General features: G+C 41.4%; 1 protein-coding gene across 6 annotated transcripts in view; it reads left to right on the top strand.

The window, feature by feature from the left end:
* LOC146867157 (uncharacterized) overlaps positions 1–17429 on the top strand; it is a 1274092-nt gene that overhangs the window by 296742 nt on the left and 959921 nt on the right. For all 6 annotated transcript variants that reach the window (XM_085603699.1, XM_085603695.1, XM_085603693.1 and 3 more), the window contains exons 5-6: positions 10578–10616; positions 10695–10784. In XM_085603699.1, the coding sequence (XP_085459825.1) occupies positions 10578–10616; positions 10695–10784 (129 nt within the window). The remainder of the gene's footprint in view (positions 1–10577; positions 10617–10694; positions 10785–17429) is intronic.

The following is a 17429-nucleotide window of genomic DNA, read 5'->3' as shown; positions in this document are numbered from 1 at the left end:
CACCGCCCGGCCCCCCAGTCTCCTCATTGGCAAAAGAAAAGAGCGGGGAGAAGTTACTTCCACGTTGCAGTCAGAGCAGCAGACGTGATGCGACGTGGGACCGGAGAAGATGGCTGGTAAGTTCTTTTTATTATTGATTAACTTTCCCCCCCACCCTCTCCAGTCATGCCGGCCATGCCTGGACAAACTAGCGCCACGGGTTACCTACCTGTAAATCGGGTGCTGAAAATCTTGTCTGCTCTACCGTTAGTCTTTTCAACCAGAGTACATTTCAGACAAGTGCACGTTAAACACTGGTTTTTCAACGTGCATGTGTTGTACTATACAAGCCCTTAAATACCACATCGGTATTGTATAATTAATAAGTGTTGTCTTTTTTAGGCACGCAGTCAAATATAAAATGTTTAAAATAATTATTTTTGTCATAAGAAAAGATTACGAATTGTTTTTATTATGTTTGTATACATTTTTTTGGTTTTTTTTTGTTCCAACATCAGTTATGTAGACATTTATACCTGCTAATAGTTTGAAACCGTCTTGCAATCATAATCATAAAAAAACATCAAGAAAGCCAATTTAGTAATGTTCATAATCATGTCATGAACAAAACGATATTGTTTACAGTCTGGAGAAACATTTCCAAGTTCAACTTCCTCCTTGATGTATATTATTAACGTTCCACAATTCTCATTACATGAACTCTTTATACTTCCTAATCATGCACAGAAAGATGCTTTGTCATATATGCTTTGTCATACTTAGCAAGCTGTGTGAATAATTTTTCCTGCTGTTGCATCGGCTGCAATGTTGGCACACCTTCTACAAGCAAAGGGATTACTAGGTACTATTTCTGGATAGCTGTTTGGCACACCTGCAACAAGTCAATGAAACACGATGACCAGCAATTATCGAAACCACTTACACCCAGTGATGTTGGAAAGGCAGCAAAACCATTATTTGTATTTTCAAAAACACTCTCTCAGGAGTGGCACAAAAGGTCACCTGGTAAGTCGACCAGGAATTACTGACAGAGGAGGTCTCAGTGTTTCCTGGGGGGTTACCGGGTTTTCCATGTTTTCGTGGAATTACATGAAAAAATTGCCCTTTCAGTGCCAGTTCTCACCATGTTTTCCCTTAGTGTTTCTTCCACATTGTCCTTCCCTGCTCCCGGTCCCTACATTACAATGCCTGCTGCTCACTCAACAAACACCCCCACACACTTACCTGTTCTCCTGCAGAGCACTTGCAACCTGACTGGAACACACAGCTAAGAATGCACAAATGGCCTTTGTTAGCTGTCAGTAAGTGACATGCGGCCTCACACATATCTGTGCTCTCACCTTCTGTGCTATAAGCCGAAGCTGCACAACAACACCTACATAGTCCCCTGTTCCTTCACACTACTCCGCTACCCACCCCCTGTAAACGAACACAGTTCCCGTTCCTCCTGTCTTCCAGGCACACACAACTGGCAGTTCCTGTGTACTACGCAGACTCCGGGTCATCTGTTTGGTCACATGCCCACCTTCCCAATAGCACAAATGTACACATTAATTTTTTTTAATGAAATAATCAGCTTTTCATGAAGTTGCGTGCACTGAGAAAATTGAACAAACGTTTTGCATTCATTCAAATTAGTGCTTACTTTTGTTAAATTATCTGTAACACAGCTTCCAAAAAAATGTCACAAACTGGTAAACTGTACTACGGTCAAACGGCCTTTTTTCAATCTATGCGTTGTGCAGGTGCCTGGTGAAGTTCTGCCGTGCTTCACACGTCAAAGGCCGGTAAAGTGCGCAAACAAATCCCGTCCGTACAGATTGTATAATGCCACCTCCAAGCACATGAACTCAGCATGAACGTCATTAAGGCTAATTATGTGTTGATTAATAATTAATGCCCGAGAACACAGGCCATTGGTAATGCTATTACTGTGTTACACTCGAAAACGACACGAACTGTAGCTCCCATGCTTAGGATTCCCTTCTGTGGCTGTCCCACTTCAGCTCTGTGAGTGTGATGACGACACATATTAATGTCCCTGGAACTGTAGGATGCATTTCTGTCTGCAAGGAGCGCCAGAGAATGATTCTGACAATGCATAGGATGAGGCCACAGGCAGAGCTGTAGCTTGTCATGAAACACGTCACAAGCAAGCGTGATGTTTGATGCAGCCTGGTATCTAGTATATAAGATACTCAGAGCCATACCCGTGCCTCTTGGTGGTATTTATTCAATGAACCCTTCCTCTCCAATGCTTCCCTGTGCTTCACCACACTTTCATAATTGCTTAATTAACCTTCTTGCTTTCTCAAATATACGTGAAAATGCATAATTTACCCATTCTTTTCTCAGGGGGAGAATCCCACTCATCACTAACTTTTACGCCACACCACTTTCAAAAGTCACCAGCCGCCACTGACTCATTCACTGCCGTTCATTTTTTCCCATTAGGGGTGAGGCTACAGCGTTCTTTATCCCGTAATGATTGTGACAACCAGGAGCAGTTAACTGAACTGCGCATATCAGTTTGCCTGATGTTTTTGCTCTGGGCAGCTTAACATGAGCAGTTCAGGCTTCAAATATAATGCCAGCAGAGAATTTTAACAGAAGAGATTCAGCCCCATCGGTCTCCGATAGAGCACTGTGTTTGCCTGACATAGCCAATCCTTTCCCTGTTCTTATGCTGTTTACATTTGTAAGCAGCATGAAAGCAGTTTTTGAATTGGCAGGAATGTGTGGTACTTTCATGTGGGACCAGCTTGCACATAAACTTTAGAGGCGGGTAGTGCAATGCGAGAGAACGTGACCTCGGATGTACTGTTTGCAGCTGAAGATGTGGTGAATCCCGACGTCGAGGTAAAATTACGTTTATTTTAGTCAGTATAACAGATGGTAAATGCTTTATAAAAGGAATGTGCCCTGCTCACCTCTGCATTGCAGAATTCAATTTGTATCGCAGAGGCGATCGGGGCACATTCTATTTATGAAACATTTACCGTCAGTAAATTGCATTTTTGAAATTTTCGTGTGAGCCCCACAACTTTCAAAAGTCACCAGTTGCCACGCATTATATATATATATATTATATACAATGGCATTCACCACTGTGACAGTTGAGGCTTAACTAATACAGGAAATCGATGTTTAGATTTTTTTCTGTTTTGCTAATATGTTTGCAGCTGTTTGACAAATCGTTACAAAACCTTTTTTTAAAAACACATTCATTTGCCTTAGCTTCTTCCTGGAAAGTTTCGGGGTGCTACATCAAGGAGGGCTGAGAAAAAGTTAGGGGTTCCAAACCACAAAGGGCCCGATTCACAGAACTAACTTAAGACAAAATCCTAAACTTACTACTTATGGTATTCACAGAAGTTAGGATTTTGTCCTAAGTTTGACTTAAGACAAACTTAAGACAGACTTAAGACAAAGTTAAGACAAACTTAAGACAAACTTAAGACAGACTTAAGACAGACTTAAGACAGACTTAAGACAAACTTAAGACAAACTTAAGACAAAATCCTAACTTCTGTGAATACCAAAAGTAGTAAGTTTAGGATTTTGTCTTAAGTTAGTTCTGTGAATCGGGCCCAAATTCTCCATGCAATTTCCATAGGGAAATTTAGACATCGTTACACCCAAAACAGCTAGACAAAATAACACAAAATTTGGCAGAAAGGTAGATCTTTACTCAAAAACCATGCTTTTTGTGATTTGGTGTAAATCTGTTCTGTAGTTTTTGAGAAATTAAGGTTCAAAATGAATAGCTATCTGCTGGCTGGGTCCACATGAGTTCTGCAGACACACAACTTCAAATAATAGAGACATCTGATTGGCTCGGGGGGCTTTTTTCTTGTCAGCCACCTCACTCCTGTGGGAGTACGAGGGTCCCACAAGTCCAACCAGAGCTCATGCTGATTAGCTGGCCGCAACATGAAGCTAAATATTGCGCCCGCCTCTGCAGGACACTGGGACTCGGTACCCATGTCCTCAAGTCCTGAAAATAAAACAAAATAGGGGGATAGGTAGGTATAGTCTGACCCTCAGGACCTTGTGCAGAGAGCCAGAGACTCCCCCCCCCCCCCCCCACAGTCTTGCACCAAACTGCAACCTTATGAGACTCCAGCAGGAGGCAGCGCGACCCACATTCTCCTGCAAGAGTTCTGCGGCAGCACAGGGGATCACGCTGGCTCCAACGAGAGTCCAGCGGCATCAGAAAACTATTTTTAAAAAGGGACATGCTTTGGCCATGTACAGGAGTTTGTCTTAACAATTGTGCTCACTGATAATTCAGTGAGGGTCTCAAATATTGGGACTTGTGATCAAATGGAACTCAGCATTAGCAAACATGTCTGCAGTACACTTTCCACTACTCATGATGGCATGACTTTTAGATGCTAATTCTCATAAACAGAAACTGGATAGGAAAGGGAATTATGGAAAACACCACCACATCACCGCATTTGCCTGCCTGACACGGGGACTCCATTCCCCAGCTAATCACGCGGCAGGAGCAAGACATAGAGACTCTAATAAAGCATTTTAATAATATACTCCTAAAGAATCTCTCACCAATTTTGGATAGACTGGACAAACTCGAGGCAAATGTGTGTGCTATTAAAGAAAGTGTTAATAATCTGACGGCTGGGGTAGGGAAAGCTGGGCTCAGAGGAACAGATTACTCTGTCATGGGGGGGGGGGGGGACAAGAATCAGTTAGACAGTCAAACATGGCAGTAAGATATTGTAGTAAAATCATACAACCTCCTCTTGCAGTTACCACTGGAAGAATTGTTGACGATCATGTGGAAGGTACATCTAAAGATATAGCCTTGAGACAAACTGATTATCTAACTGGGGGTGGAAATTTAGGAAGCAGCTTAAAAGCATGTCATGCTGTACAAAATGTTAATGATAATGTACCCATTAGACAGCTAAATTCATAATTAGCTGACGCCCCTAATACGGTTCTTTCCTCGCATGAGACTAATCTGGATCTTCCACCAGAATGTTGCCCTTACGTGGCAATTTTAACCAAGGTCCCCATGCTGCAGAGTAAAATTGAAGAATCCACGAACCAACTGAAAAATAAAGTCTGCCACTGGTTATCTCTTAACTCTGACTACACAAACTCTAGTCATGGTAATATCCTGTTTGTTAGAAGAGTGAGTTGGATTGGTCCTCTACGTAAGTCTATCCGTGGAGACTGTGTGGTAATTAACTGCAGGTCTCCAGCCCTAGCAGCAAAATTGGGCAGAGGCAGGAGGGAACAAACAGGTTGGGGTCTTGACCAAAGGATTGGCATTATGCCATTGTTTTTTTTTTTACATTCATCTCAAGCCCTATGGTATGGCCAGTAGAACGAATCCGCGCACAGCCTTCTATCCCATGTATGTAAGTTATAATTCTCCCTTGTAACTAGTAATAGATACCAAGCTCTCTCGGAGATGGATATACCTGACTGACTAAAGTTAGGCAGCAATAAAATGATTTTGTCCCATGATGTGGCGTTCTCTAGTAAACTAGGAAGGGATACTATCAAAAGCAACCCGAAAGAAAAAGAGATTGGAAATCTAATTACCCCCACTGGCTATCATGTATCAATCCAAAGATGTGAGGGTGTAAATACAATAGTAGGACCCCAGGCGCAAGGAAGTATTTTTGAGGGCCAGCAATTAAATATCATCTCATGGAATATTGTGGGGATTAGGTCTAAAATAAATAACCCAGAGTGAGGCAAGCTAGTGGACAGCAGTCATATATGCCTGCTTCAGTAGACCTGGGCCACCAAGCAGCATTACAGGGTGGGGTACGCCACATTCAGCATTGAAGCTAGACACTCAACAGCTGGTAGACCTGCTGGAGGTCTGTTAATTTTGGTCAAGACAACCATGGGTTGCAAAATTAAGTGGCTAAATATAGAATCACAGGAGATCCTTGGTATAGATTTAATATCACTGAAAGGGAATTTTCATGTGAGAATAATTAACCTATATAATTGGTTTAGTAGTCCCCATAAGGACTCTGATACTATATCAACGCTCACCAATTTCCTTGATAATTCATGCAAAGAATACCATCTTATTGTAGCCGGTGATTTTAACACAACCCACAAACCCATAGATTACGTACAAGAACTAGTACAGGAGGAAGAACAAGCCAGAGGTATAAAAAGGCTTCAGATACCGGCCCTGAAAAGAATTAGTAAGGTCGGACCGCAAGTCCTGTTATTTACCTTTCCTTAAGGGGTTTGCGCTTGCAATGGGCGGACACCCTCAGATGCTGAGGCCAAATTTACGTTTAAAAGGGGTAGTGCAAAGAGCAGGATTGATTTTATTATGGTAGACCTTGACCTTTGGTTACACATTAATGGCATGATTGTTTTAAATAGAGAGGATAGTGACCACAATGCATTGCTTCTTAAGCTATCTGGTATCTGATATCACACAGTCCCAAATAAATCTAGTGACGGCCCCTGTTATTACAACCAATATTAATAGGAGAATAGAAATGGCCTCAGGTAATTGCTGTAACCGAACATCTATAAAGAGGTGGCATAGACGCTAAATGTATTGGGTTACCCAGACCTAAACAATCAAATCATTAAGTGTACTTTCCAACACCTATTGTATAACATTAAGGCTTTCTTTAGTAGACAGTGTAACCCAAATATAGTAACCCATTAAGCTGCTCAGTGGTACAATGAGGATTGTAAGCATGTCAGAATTGATCTATCTTTAGCAGTAAAGAAAGGAATAAGGATTGACATAATAAACTTAAGAAGAGCCTACAAGAGAGCACAGGGTGAGGCAAAAAGGGCATGGGAGGCAGAAATCTGGCACACATTAGTGGAGACATCTAGATCGAAGGATTCCCAACTATTCTGGCACCTACTCTCTAAAGGGGTAAAACGTCCAGTTAGTGAAACTGATTTTTATCTACTACCCCAAATGTGGGAAGAGTATTTTCAAATACTTTACTCAGGGGAGGTACCCGAGCTGGAGGATGAGGAAGTAGAGACAAGCAGGGACAGTAACACAGAGCCCTCAGTGTAAGAAGTAAACTTCTCCCTAGAGGAAACTGTAAATGTAATTAATTCATTGCAGTCTGGAAAAGCCCCAGGGTTAAATAGACTACCGGGTGATCTGTATCGATCTGAGCACAACATATGGGGCCCTTTGCTCAATATAGTTTTCGCTGCCATCACACAAGGTGAGAATATCCCCGAGATATGTAAGGGTGCCGAAATAATACCCATATTTAAAAAAGGAGATAAGGGAGAACCGTCAAACTACAGGCCCATTAGCCTTATCGATGTATCGCCGAAAGTATTCAGTAAAATGATTTTAACACATCTTCAGTGCTGGATAGAGGAGTACTGTATACTCTCTCACTTGCAGGCTGGCTTTAGAACCTCCACGAGTACCCTAGACCAGGTGTTTCGGTTCCTGTTACTTTATCTGGAAGGAAGTAACAATTATGAAGGGTCATCTGTATGTCGTGTTTGTTGACCTCAAAACGGTATTTAACTCCACAGACCGTACCAGGCTCTGTGTTGCCCTTAGAGAGCTTGGTCTTCCTGGTGGTTTGCTCTGACTCTCGGTCCGGTTGCACTTTGGTAACTACGCTAAAGTTAGGTGAAACTCAGATGGTAGTCCAACTAATAACATTCCTGTCTCAAAGGAGGTGGACCGGGGCTGCGTTTTAGCACCAACATTGTTTACACTATATATAAATGGGCTTATTAAAGATCTTTATGACTGTGGAGGAGACCCACCAAAATTAGTGGGCAATCATATCCCTTGTCTTTTATTTGCAGACGACACGCTGCTCATCTCTAAAACCCCAATGAGCATCCAGAAAGTTTTAACCTAGTTTGCAACAGCCTGAATGGGGTCTAGAAATCAACTGCTTAAAAACTAAGTTCATGTTCTTTAATCCATACAAATCAACTAAGGGGAAATTGAGGCTAGATGCACAATACCTAGATCAGGTCAAGGTTTTGACTACTTGGGAGTCAGAATTAGTGAGAATCTGACATGGACTCCTCAAATCCAGAAGAGTATGCTTTCAGTGCAACACGCGGACTGTGCAATAGCAAAAAAGCCAAAAGATCTCCTTTCCGCCTAATATCACCAATTTTAGAAATACATTGGGCCAAAGGGCGGGGTGCAGCCCTATATGGGGCTGAATTGTGGGGGCTGGAGCACCTGAACCAGTTAGAAATAGCAGAAAATTATTTTTTACAAGCGATTTTAAACCTCCTGAAGAACATGCCACTAATACCACTCCACTTGGATCTCGGTCTAAGGTCTATCATCCATTCAGCTGTTTAAAAGGTGCTTCTATTTTGGATTACTTTGGACCAATAACACCTAGATTCCAGTGAAAGAGGCAGTGTAGGAATTATTAACGCTTCAAAGACAACCAGGGTGACCGGTCTTGTTCAAAAAAGTAAGGCAGTGGTTCTACAAACTGGGATTGGGGTTTATGTGGGATGACCGGCAGTCTATTACTAAAAGAATGGGTTCGCAGCTTAAAAAAAAGTATTGGGATTTTATTGATTCATCTTGCACTGAAGTTGGGACACTTAGCATTTCAACAACCCGTTTTTTAGATACGAAAAGTTGCTTTAAGTTTGATCCCTATATGAATGATGTTGAACCCCATCAGGCATGTGCACTTTACATACAGTTTAGAACTGGGGTTCTCTCATTGAATTCTATGAAAAGCAATTGGAAGAACGCGACTGTAACCTCACTGTGCCCCTTATGTAGTGCTAGCCCTGAAACACTAGAGCACTTTATATTCCTCTGCCTGTTTTATGCTAATTTGAGGAAAACTTGGATTATCCCGATTTGCCAGATGTTGTCTTTCTCATGCCTCACAGATGCCTTACGTGTTTTTAGATCAGACACAACAAGGTGGCTTGTTTTCACATTATAAAGTTGCTTGCTCTATGCATGGTGGAACAGGTCTAAATCTGTAATAAGTCCTTGTTGTAAGAGTTTGTGTATTACTGGGGAAGCAAGTACCGAGGCCTCATTGAAGGCCTGTAGTACCAATTGATGACTGTTTTTTTGTTTTGTTGTTTTTTCTCCTTTCTGTTTTTATCTAATTTTAAAAATTGAGGATTTTAAATTACCTAGACAAACTACATCAGGACTGCACCACTCAAAAAGAACAAGTTGTTACATATAGTTATAGTCCAATAGGCTTCAAATTAGAAAAGTATCTTCTTTATTGTTTTTGTTCTTAAAAAGCCACAGCCAACGCGTTTCGTCCTGTCGCGCAGGACTTCTTCAGGGCATTCACGGTTTGTAGTGGGCAAAAGGAAGACGATAGTTACCATGCAAAAATAGCTCCACACCGTATTAACGGAAATCTCATCTGTTTTTAGAGATACATGTCCATGAATCGAGTCATATCATTCGTCCATCCAAATTCAATTGAGAAAAGGAGAAAAATAATAGTAGCATCCGTAGAATAACGTGATATTATAATCACGATAATATGAGCCAAGTTCTTTTAAATTAAAAGCAGCACATAGTTTACCTGAGACTGGCCGTCCGGCTTGAAGTGACGTCCGACAAGAAACCCCTCTCGCCCGTAGTTTGCTCGCATTGCCGGTCCCCTATCAAGTTTTTTATTTCATCTTTTATTTTAGAACAATGTAAAGGAATATGAAATCGATGTTGTGTCTAACTGTGGTATTTGCTACCATCATTTTGCACATGCTCTATAACTAGAGCGGCTTCTAATAAAACCCTATATTGATATTAGTCAAGACGTATTGTGTACACTGGCTTTAGTGAAAGTGACAGACAAACTTAAAAAAGTATACCTGTTGTCTCTGGCAGATTTTTCTGTTCCTAATGTGGATCCTTCTTGGTAAGTTTCAGGGGCGTTCACAGGACACCCCGCTCTTTTCCCCAGTCCAAATAGTAAGTTTGATATACCTGCCCTGTTTGGCAGCAGAAGAAACTTTAACGGGTGTGATCAAGATTTTCTTGGCAGCGCAGCACTGTTCTTTGGGGTGCAGCTAAGAACAGTACTAATTGGAACTAGAATGTTTGAGTTTGTTTACCTTTCATAAATAGATTGCTGATAAAACAGTGGAAGTTGGTCAGTGCCAGTGGAATTATGTAATTCGGTGGCTATGGCGTTTGCTGCGTATTTATGGATTCACCCCACTTGCTACATAAATTTCTTCATAATTTGAAGATTTCAACAAAAAATGTTTTTAGCTGAAATGGATCCAAGTAAAAGAAATATATTTCTTTAGATGTATTTTTAATAAACTAGCCACTTCTCGTGTTCTTCCTTTACTGCATATTCCAGGTGCATTTGACAATCATAACACTTTTCAGAGTGTTTTGAAGGCTGCCATTTTGATGATAACTCCATGTTTCACAGGAACCTCTGAAACTTTTTCACATTCCACGGGTACTAGTGAAATATGGGTTTATAGACCTACATTTTTTAATGTAATAAAAGCACTTAAACAAGTTTTATATATATATATATATATCTGTATAGAGATATATTATTTAAGAGCAACTTTCTTTTCCCTTTTAGGATCTACAAACTCGGCTAGCTTAGATTCAGAAAGGCCAGGTAAGCGACTTTGATATTACAACACATGTATGTTTTGCCATTCTCATGAACACTAATATACCTCTATTTATCTTGCAGGCATGTTGAATAGATTTGATATAACAAGAAGATCGATCAGAAAAAAATCTTGCCAAGGCACAAAATTACCTCAATTAAAGCAAGCGTCAGGTACTGGTTATGCCCTACTGTGTATTTCATATATTGTATGTAATTTGAAATAATACAATTTTTACAGTAAAATACTTGTGACGTCCATTAGAAGAAATCTAATAGGTCTGATAGCAGTATCAGATCACTTGAGATGATTGCCCTGGAATATTTTCATTTAAAATCAAGCATAGGCTTCTTATTGGGCATTTCATTAATTATTATTGCTTCACAAATTGATAGGTTTTGTCTTGTGCAGCATCTCCTATTGCAGAAGGAATAAACGACAACCTACAAAAAAGTAAAGATTCGATTTTGAAAGTGCTAATTCATTCACCCAGGCTCCTGGTTATAGCTACATAAGTGCTAAAGTTCTAAAGCGGGCAGCTCTATACCTGTGTCGCCTGATTTGCGAAGGAATAAACCCTAATGTAAGCCAGCTTTGACTGATCAGCTGAAAATGGTTCGTAGATCATACGTTACGAGTAGGTTTAGATTTAGAGAATTCTTGTCTAAACAAGCATTGGCATAGCCCATAGGTCTCGCCTTTGGTACCTTATAAGTGTTTAGTTATCCAGCACAATATCCTTGGTGCAACAACATCAAGTGTTGCATGGCTAAACACTTATAAGGTCCCAAAGGCGAGACCTATTGGCTATGCCAATGCTTGTTTATAGATAGGGTTGCCACATTTTAAAGGTATGGTACTTTCTGCAATATCTGTTGCTCTTGAAAACTTTAAATTCATGTCTAGTATACAAAACTGAAAATGTTTACTAGTGCATAATCGATTTGGTAGGAGAAGGGATCTACTTATCAAAAAAGTAAGCCAGATGTCACTGGTGGAAAGTGGGGTGACTACATTGCTGCCTAGAGGCAGAACGGTTATTTTTTTAAGCACCACTGCTACTTTCCATTTACTTTACCCAATGTATAACACGCATAGGTGAACACAGATGTGTATCTATCTCCATTTTTTATCGTTGTTATAAGAAGATGCATTAAATAAACAAAACAGAGAAAATGAACATCAACCTGGATCAATGGATATTTAAAAGTGTTGTTCCGCGTTTAAAAAACGTCAGGATTCGTCTTGGTGTGGGTGCAATTATCTGCTGCCATGAAGAAACACTCTTCGCCCGTGCCTCTCAGAAAATGTTCTGTGCCTGAAACATTTGGAGCAGTAGTTCGACTCTGATTTTAGACCCAGTATCCCTGATGAATACAGATTGTTTAGTTTATTGGACAGATCAGCAGAGCACAAACGCTGTCCTGATATGTTGTAAGAATAAAAGGTAAATTAGGAGGAGGATGTCAATCTAAAAAGGGGCTAAATAGTGGTCAGTAGGCCCATCGTGATATCTCTCAATTTAAAATAAAAATGGCTGATGTCTACGAAATTCCAGAGAGGCTGGGGCAGTCAATTGTATTGATGCTGACTGGAGACCAACTACGCCTGCCTCTCTCATCCGTTGACCTTTTGTAACAAGTAAGAAGGGGTGGGGGAGTGCACGCGCGCACACACAGGAGACAACTCTTGCAGCTGGGCGGGCTTGAGCCTTGAGGTTTGAAGAAGTAAACAAGTGGGGGGAGTGCACGCACGCTCGCACTAAGCAGCAGCTGTTTGCTCTTTTTCAAAGCACACACTCGTGCTTGTGGCGTGACGCTGCACTCTTCCGCAAGCTGTATGCCGCCACAAGCACGAGCATGTGCTTGGAAAAAGAGCTGTACGACGGCTAAAGGTCTCCTATGCAACGCATGTGCGCTGCGTAGGCGAGACCTAAAAAGGAGGTCTCTGACCATTGTAAGCTACATGGGTTATGCACGTTGTATTAGATAGGGCCCTGTGCACCACCTGAGACAAGTGCAGGGAGCAAATAGCATTGAGACATGATCAAACCGTTCATAATCTAATCAGTTAGTGTTTGGCGAGTTAGCGAAAAAGATGTAGTGAAGTAAAGAAGATGAAAATTAGATAAGAAAAGAAATTCGATGTGGAAATCAAAGATAAATTAGGAAACTGCAGAAATTGTCCCATGATTGGAATCTATATTTTTGTTGTATTTTCCACCTGGGGTGGGAGGGAGTTATAAAACTGTAAACAAAAAAAGACCTAGGGGCCGCATTATACATATGGAGCATCTTCTTTCATTGTGTTGGGCGTCCCTGAGGACCCCCTTTTGCCCCTCCAGAGGGCTGCTCTCAGGGGGCGCACTGTCATTGTGCCACCTTTTAGGTCGTGCACTGTCAGTGCGCTTCCTGAGAGCTTCTTTGCCTCTACGTCTGCACCTGTAATACAGCGTGGATGCTGAGGCAAAGGGATCCCCTCATTTGCATGGGGCATGTACCCATGCAAATGAGGGAACACTCCCTGAAGTTAGCGCTGGCTCCTGAGGCCCCTTCTGTAATTCCAAACTGCCCCGGGGCATTCAAATCAGGCGCAAATGCCCCTTGCGACCCCAGGGCACTTTGTGTAATACGGCCCCGGATTTAGAGTTATTGCGTATATATTAAACAATGCCACAGAGCTGCTGGTCAAACGGCATACATTTAACTCTTCTTAATGAAGTGGAGTAGGGTCCCACGCATCATTTACTGGCTATAGTCTTCAGTTTTCAAAGATGGAATAATTGAACTTCTATTATTCATAGTAAGAATAGGGTAGTTGCTGTCAAAATTTCTGATATTAACTGTGGGGTTATTGCTGGGGCTGATATTGAGTCGTATTATCAGGCATCGCATTGTCTGGTCATTAATGATTGGTGGTATGATATACTGGGCGACCCTACTTTTGCGTCTGAAAAATGGGGAATGAGGGACACTCCACTCATTTCATACCTCTATGGTGGGGTCGATTGTAATAATCTCCTTTGGGCGACTAGAGTTGTCTTGACTCAATGGAGGCACTCCCTCCGATGGACGGGGTGGTGTGGCAGACTGACACAGTGGACACCGCTGAGGCGTGGCTGCTGGCTGTCGCAGGTGACTGCATTGGAGGGATTCAGAAGATGGGATCTAATTGGTATCTCCACTCTGGGTGATGTTATGAGAGGGACGGTCCTTAAATCAGGCAGACTATCAACTCCATCATAGTCAGTTTCATCTACACCTGCAGCTCCGCCACCCCCTAACTCTGTACATTGCTGCTTTGTCTCACCTTCACAAATTCAACCGTTTAGAGGGCACACTCCTTATGGGAGACCTGGGTGATCTCAAGATTGCACAAATTTACCAGCTGCTCATCTTTAACCGCAGGGACACTTTTGTGGCTCTCCGAGGGGCATGGGAGGCCGATATGGGGGCTTTGGAGGATGAGGATTGGACTGAGGCTCTGGGCGTGCCTTGGACTGTGGCCATCGTGGCCCAATTTAGGCTTATCCAGCTTAAACATCTCCATAGGGTATATTTCACCCATCAACGGCTGTGGCGGACGGGGGTGATTGCCTCCCAGATCTGTCTCTGCTGTGAAGCTGGGGATGACACCATTTTGCATATGGTATGGGGCTGTCCTGCTCTTGTTTGCTTCTGGCGCGGGGTGACATCTTGCTTGGGTGGGGTCTTGAACTGGACAATCCTGATGGACCCGGAACTCACTTTCCTTCATATCATGGATGCCTTGGGGGACAAGATAAGTTGTCCTTGGTGTTCCTCGGCCTGACTTTGGCGAAGCGAGACATAACAAGAGAGTGGAAATCCACGTCTCCCCTGTCCTTGGCAGTGTTGATGGATGGTCTACATTACTGTATGGGTTTGGAAGTGGCAGTGTATAAGGCCCGGTGCTGTCCGCAAAAGCACTCAAAGATATGGCAGGCACGGGTGGATTAGAGGGGCATTGTGTTAGAACCTGTCCATTCTGTACAACAACTGGTGAATGATGAAGTTCGTCTGTTTTCGTGTTAAGGCGGGATTGGGAAGGAATGGGCCAAGTGATTTGGTTTCTGTGCTTCCTATGTATCATCTTGCAAGAATGTGAGTGGAATTGAGGCGCACTGTGCCGAAATTTCATTTTGTTTCTGTTTTTCTGATTTATGTTTTCCGTTTACTGATTTGGCGGCCGTCTGCCCGTGTATGTCTTGAAAAATTTAATAAAATTTGTTCCCCAAAAAAAGTTTTGGTATTGACCCAAGCAGTGCCAACTAGGGATTGGTTGGCTAATCTTCGGAAACACAGTCGTTATTACATTAAAGAAATGTATCTAAAATTGGGTTGATGATGATGACTTGCATGGTATATAGCGCACTGTTGTCCAAAAATTGAGTGTTCAGTGAGAAAAAATGAAATACTAAAGAGAACAGTTAAAAAGCTTACAGAAGACCAGGAGTTTTCAAGTGCAAAGAGAAAACAAGGACATCGCATGTTGCTTCAGGGCCACGAATGATAAGGGCCAACTGCCAAGATGAGTGGCTGATTAAGGAGTCTGTCAACGTCACCTTTAGACACTCCACAAAAATGTAAGCTCTTATTCTCACATTAAAAACAAAATGAAGCACCAAAGTGATTCCGTTTTTATATATGGCTTATTTGAAAGAAGACTAGAGGTATGCAAATATTGAAATAATTCTAATTTCTAAAAATTAATTCCTCCATCATAGACTTATTATGCCATCCATTTTCAATTATGTTTTCTAGAATTGAGAAATTATTTGGTTGGACTCTGGTTGTTGGCAGAATCAAGTAATTTATCATCTGGGATTTTAGCCAAACGTCTTATAACGTGAGTGTTATGATACTTTGACAAGTATTCTAGTCAACAAGTATTAGTGTATCCTTAGCTTAGGTTCTAAAATGAATGAAAGAGAGGTCTCATAAAACTAATTTCAGTCTGAAAAACTACTTTTATTCCACATTGAACTTTTAATTTTTCCCCATTGTCAGCATTCTCCTGAAATTCATGACATATCATTGTAGAAGACATCAACCCATTTCACTACAACTTTTCAAATAATAGATTTAATCGATGTGCTGAATAGAAATATTATGTATAACTTTTTCCAGATGACTAAGGACTTGCACATTTTTACGTAGGTCTCTTGCTGGTGTAATTACTCTCATTTTCCGTCTCCTGAAAGTATTTTCTGCATATTAGATCTAAAAAATAATCACCCATAATGACTCCTGAAATTTGCCATATTTTATAACTCTCTGCAGTAATAGAGGCATGCGTGGTGTTGTTCCTCCTTGATGCATCTTTTAAATTCATCAGAAAAAAGAAGTCAAATTTTTGTACATTTCCTATTTACCTCCGGCACTTGCATAAACGACATATTAAATTAGCAAACTAGGTTTTTTGCAAAATATGTGATAGTTTTTAAGAGAGCACAGCTATTTCTGCATTTACAATGTCTTTGAATATGATGAAATCTCTGTATTCTTATTCAGTGCAGGGGATGGTGCAGAGTTGCCAGCCAAGAACATGCAAGTGCATCTACCTGTGTTAAGATGTTTAGTATATCCAAAGATTTGTGTGCATTACGTCAATATGGGTGCACAATATTTCAGTCAATCAGTCATAGCATTGCCTGCTTAGTTCCAACACAGCTGACATAATACCTGTTTAGAAAGCCTGAAGTGAAGATGGCTACAAATTATTAAGACTGACCAACTAATGGTAGTCAGGGAAACAGAGGGAGGCAAGTCATGCTATCTGTAATATGGCTTTTAACTGGCGAATTCGGTCTCTCTCTTTAAGTTCGTTCTGCTCTGTATCGGAGAACCCATTGCCCATGGAAGGGAAATATGTGTACCATGGTTGCTAAGGGAGTGGATATTCCTTCACTGATGGTTGAACTAGTCTTCTAAGGCTCGGCCTCCTTCGGTTGTATCATATGCCAGAATACTGTTTAAAAATATTGTCTGACATAACTTTTGTCTCGTAAATATGATTTACTAAAATATCATCCCATTCAGTGTAGATTTTCTAGTATAAACTCCAATGTGGCAATAGTTTTGTAAATGATATTTAGGACACAATATTTGTGTCAGACGATATTTAGACTACAATATTCTGGTACCAGACTCCTCCATGAACGACCGATATTTTACACCCCACACAGATCACAGTGGGCTATTTAACAAGAAATATACATCTTGCCAACAAATCAGGTGTAGTTGTATTTTAAATAAAATCAGATTTAAGAATTAACTTGAATCTAAGGGGCACATGTACTACCGTTTTTAAGAGTTGCAAATGGAGATTCAGCCCGTATTGCTGACATGCAAAATAGGGTTTGCAAGTCGCTATTAGGAAGGGGAGTGCCAAGGGCGTCCCTTCCTAATATCGAGTCACAAGGGCATGTACAATTGTTTTGAGATTGGGCGCAAAACAATCGCAGTTTACCATCTACTTCAAGTAGGTGGTAAGCCAGACGCAAATGGGAAGGGGCTCCCGGGGGACCACTTATCCTATGTGACTGGCAGCAAAAAAAAAAAATTAAGAGCAGGCAGTGGTCTGTGGGACCACTGCCTACCTACTCTTCAAAAATGAAACAGAAAAGTTCCATTTTTCTTTTTAAAACGCATCCCATACTCCTTTAAAGAAAATGGGATGCATTTAAAAAAAAAATTAAAGTTATCTTTATTTCACAGACAGGGTGGTCTGCTATCCCCAGCAGGCCACCATCCCTGTGTTATTACCAGCCGCGGTCGGTAGTAGGAGTAACTGCAGGG

This window comes from Triturus cristatus, chromosome 1_2 (genome assembly GCF_964204655.1).
Source record: "Triturus cristatus chromosome 1_2, aTriCri1.1, whole genome shotgun sequence".
Classification (NCBI taxonomy): Eukaryota; Metazoa; Chordata; class Amphibia; order Caudata; family Salamandridae; genus Triturus; species Triturus cristatus.
This window is presented reverse-complemented; position numbering and strand designations above follow the sequence as displayed.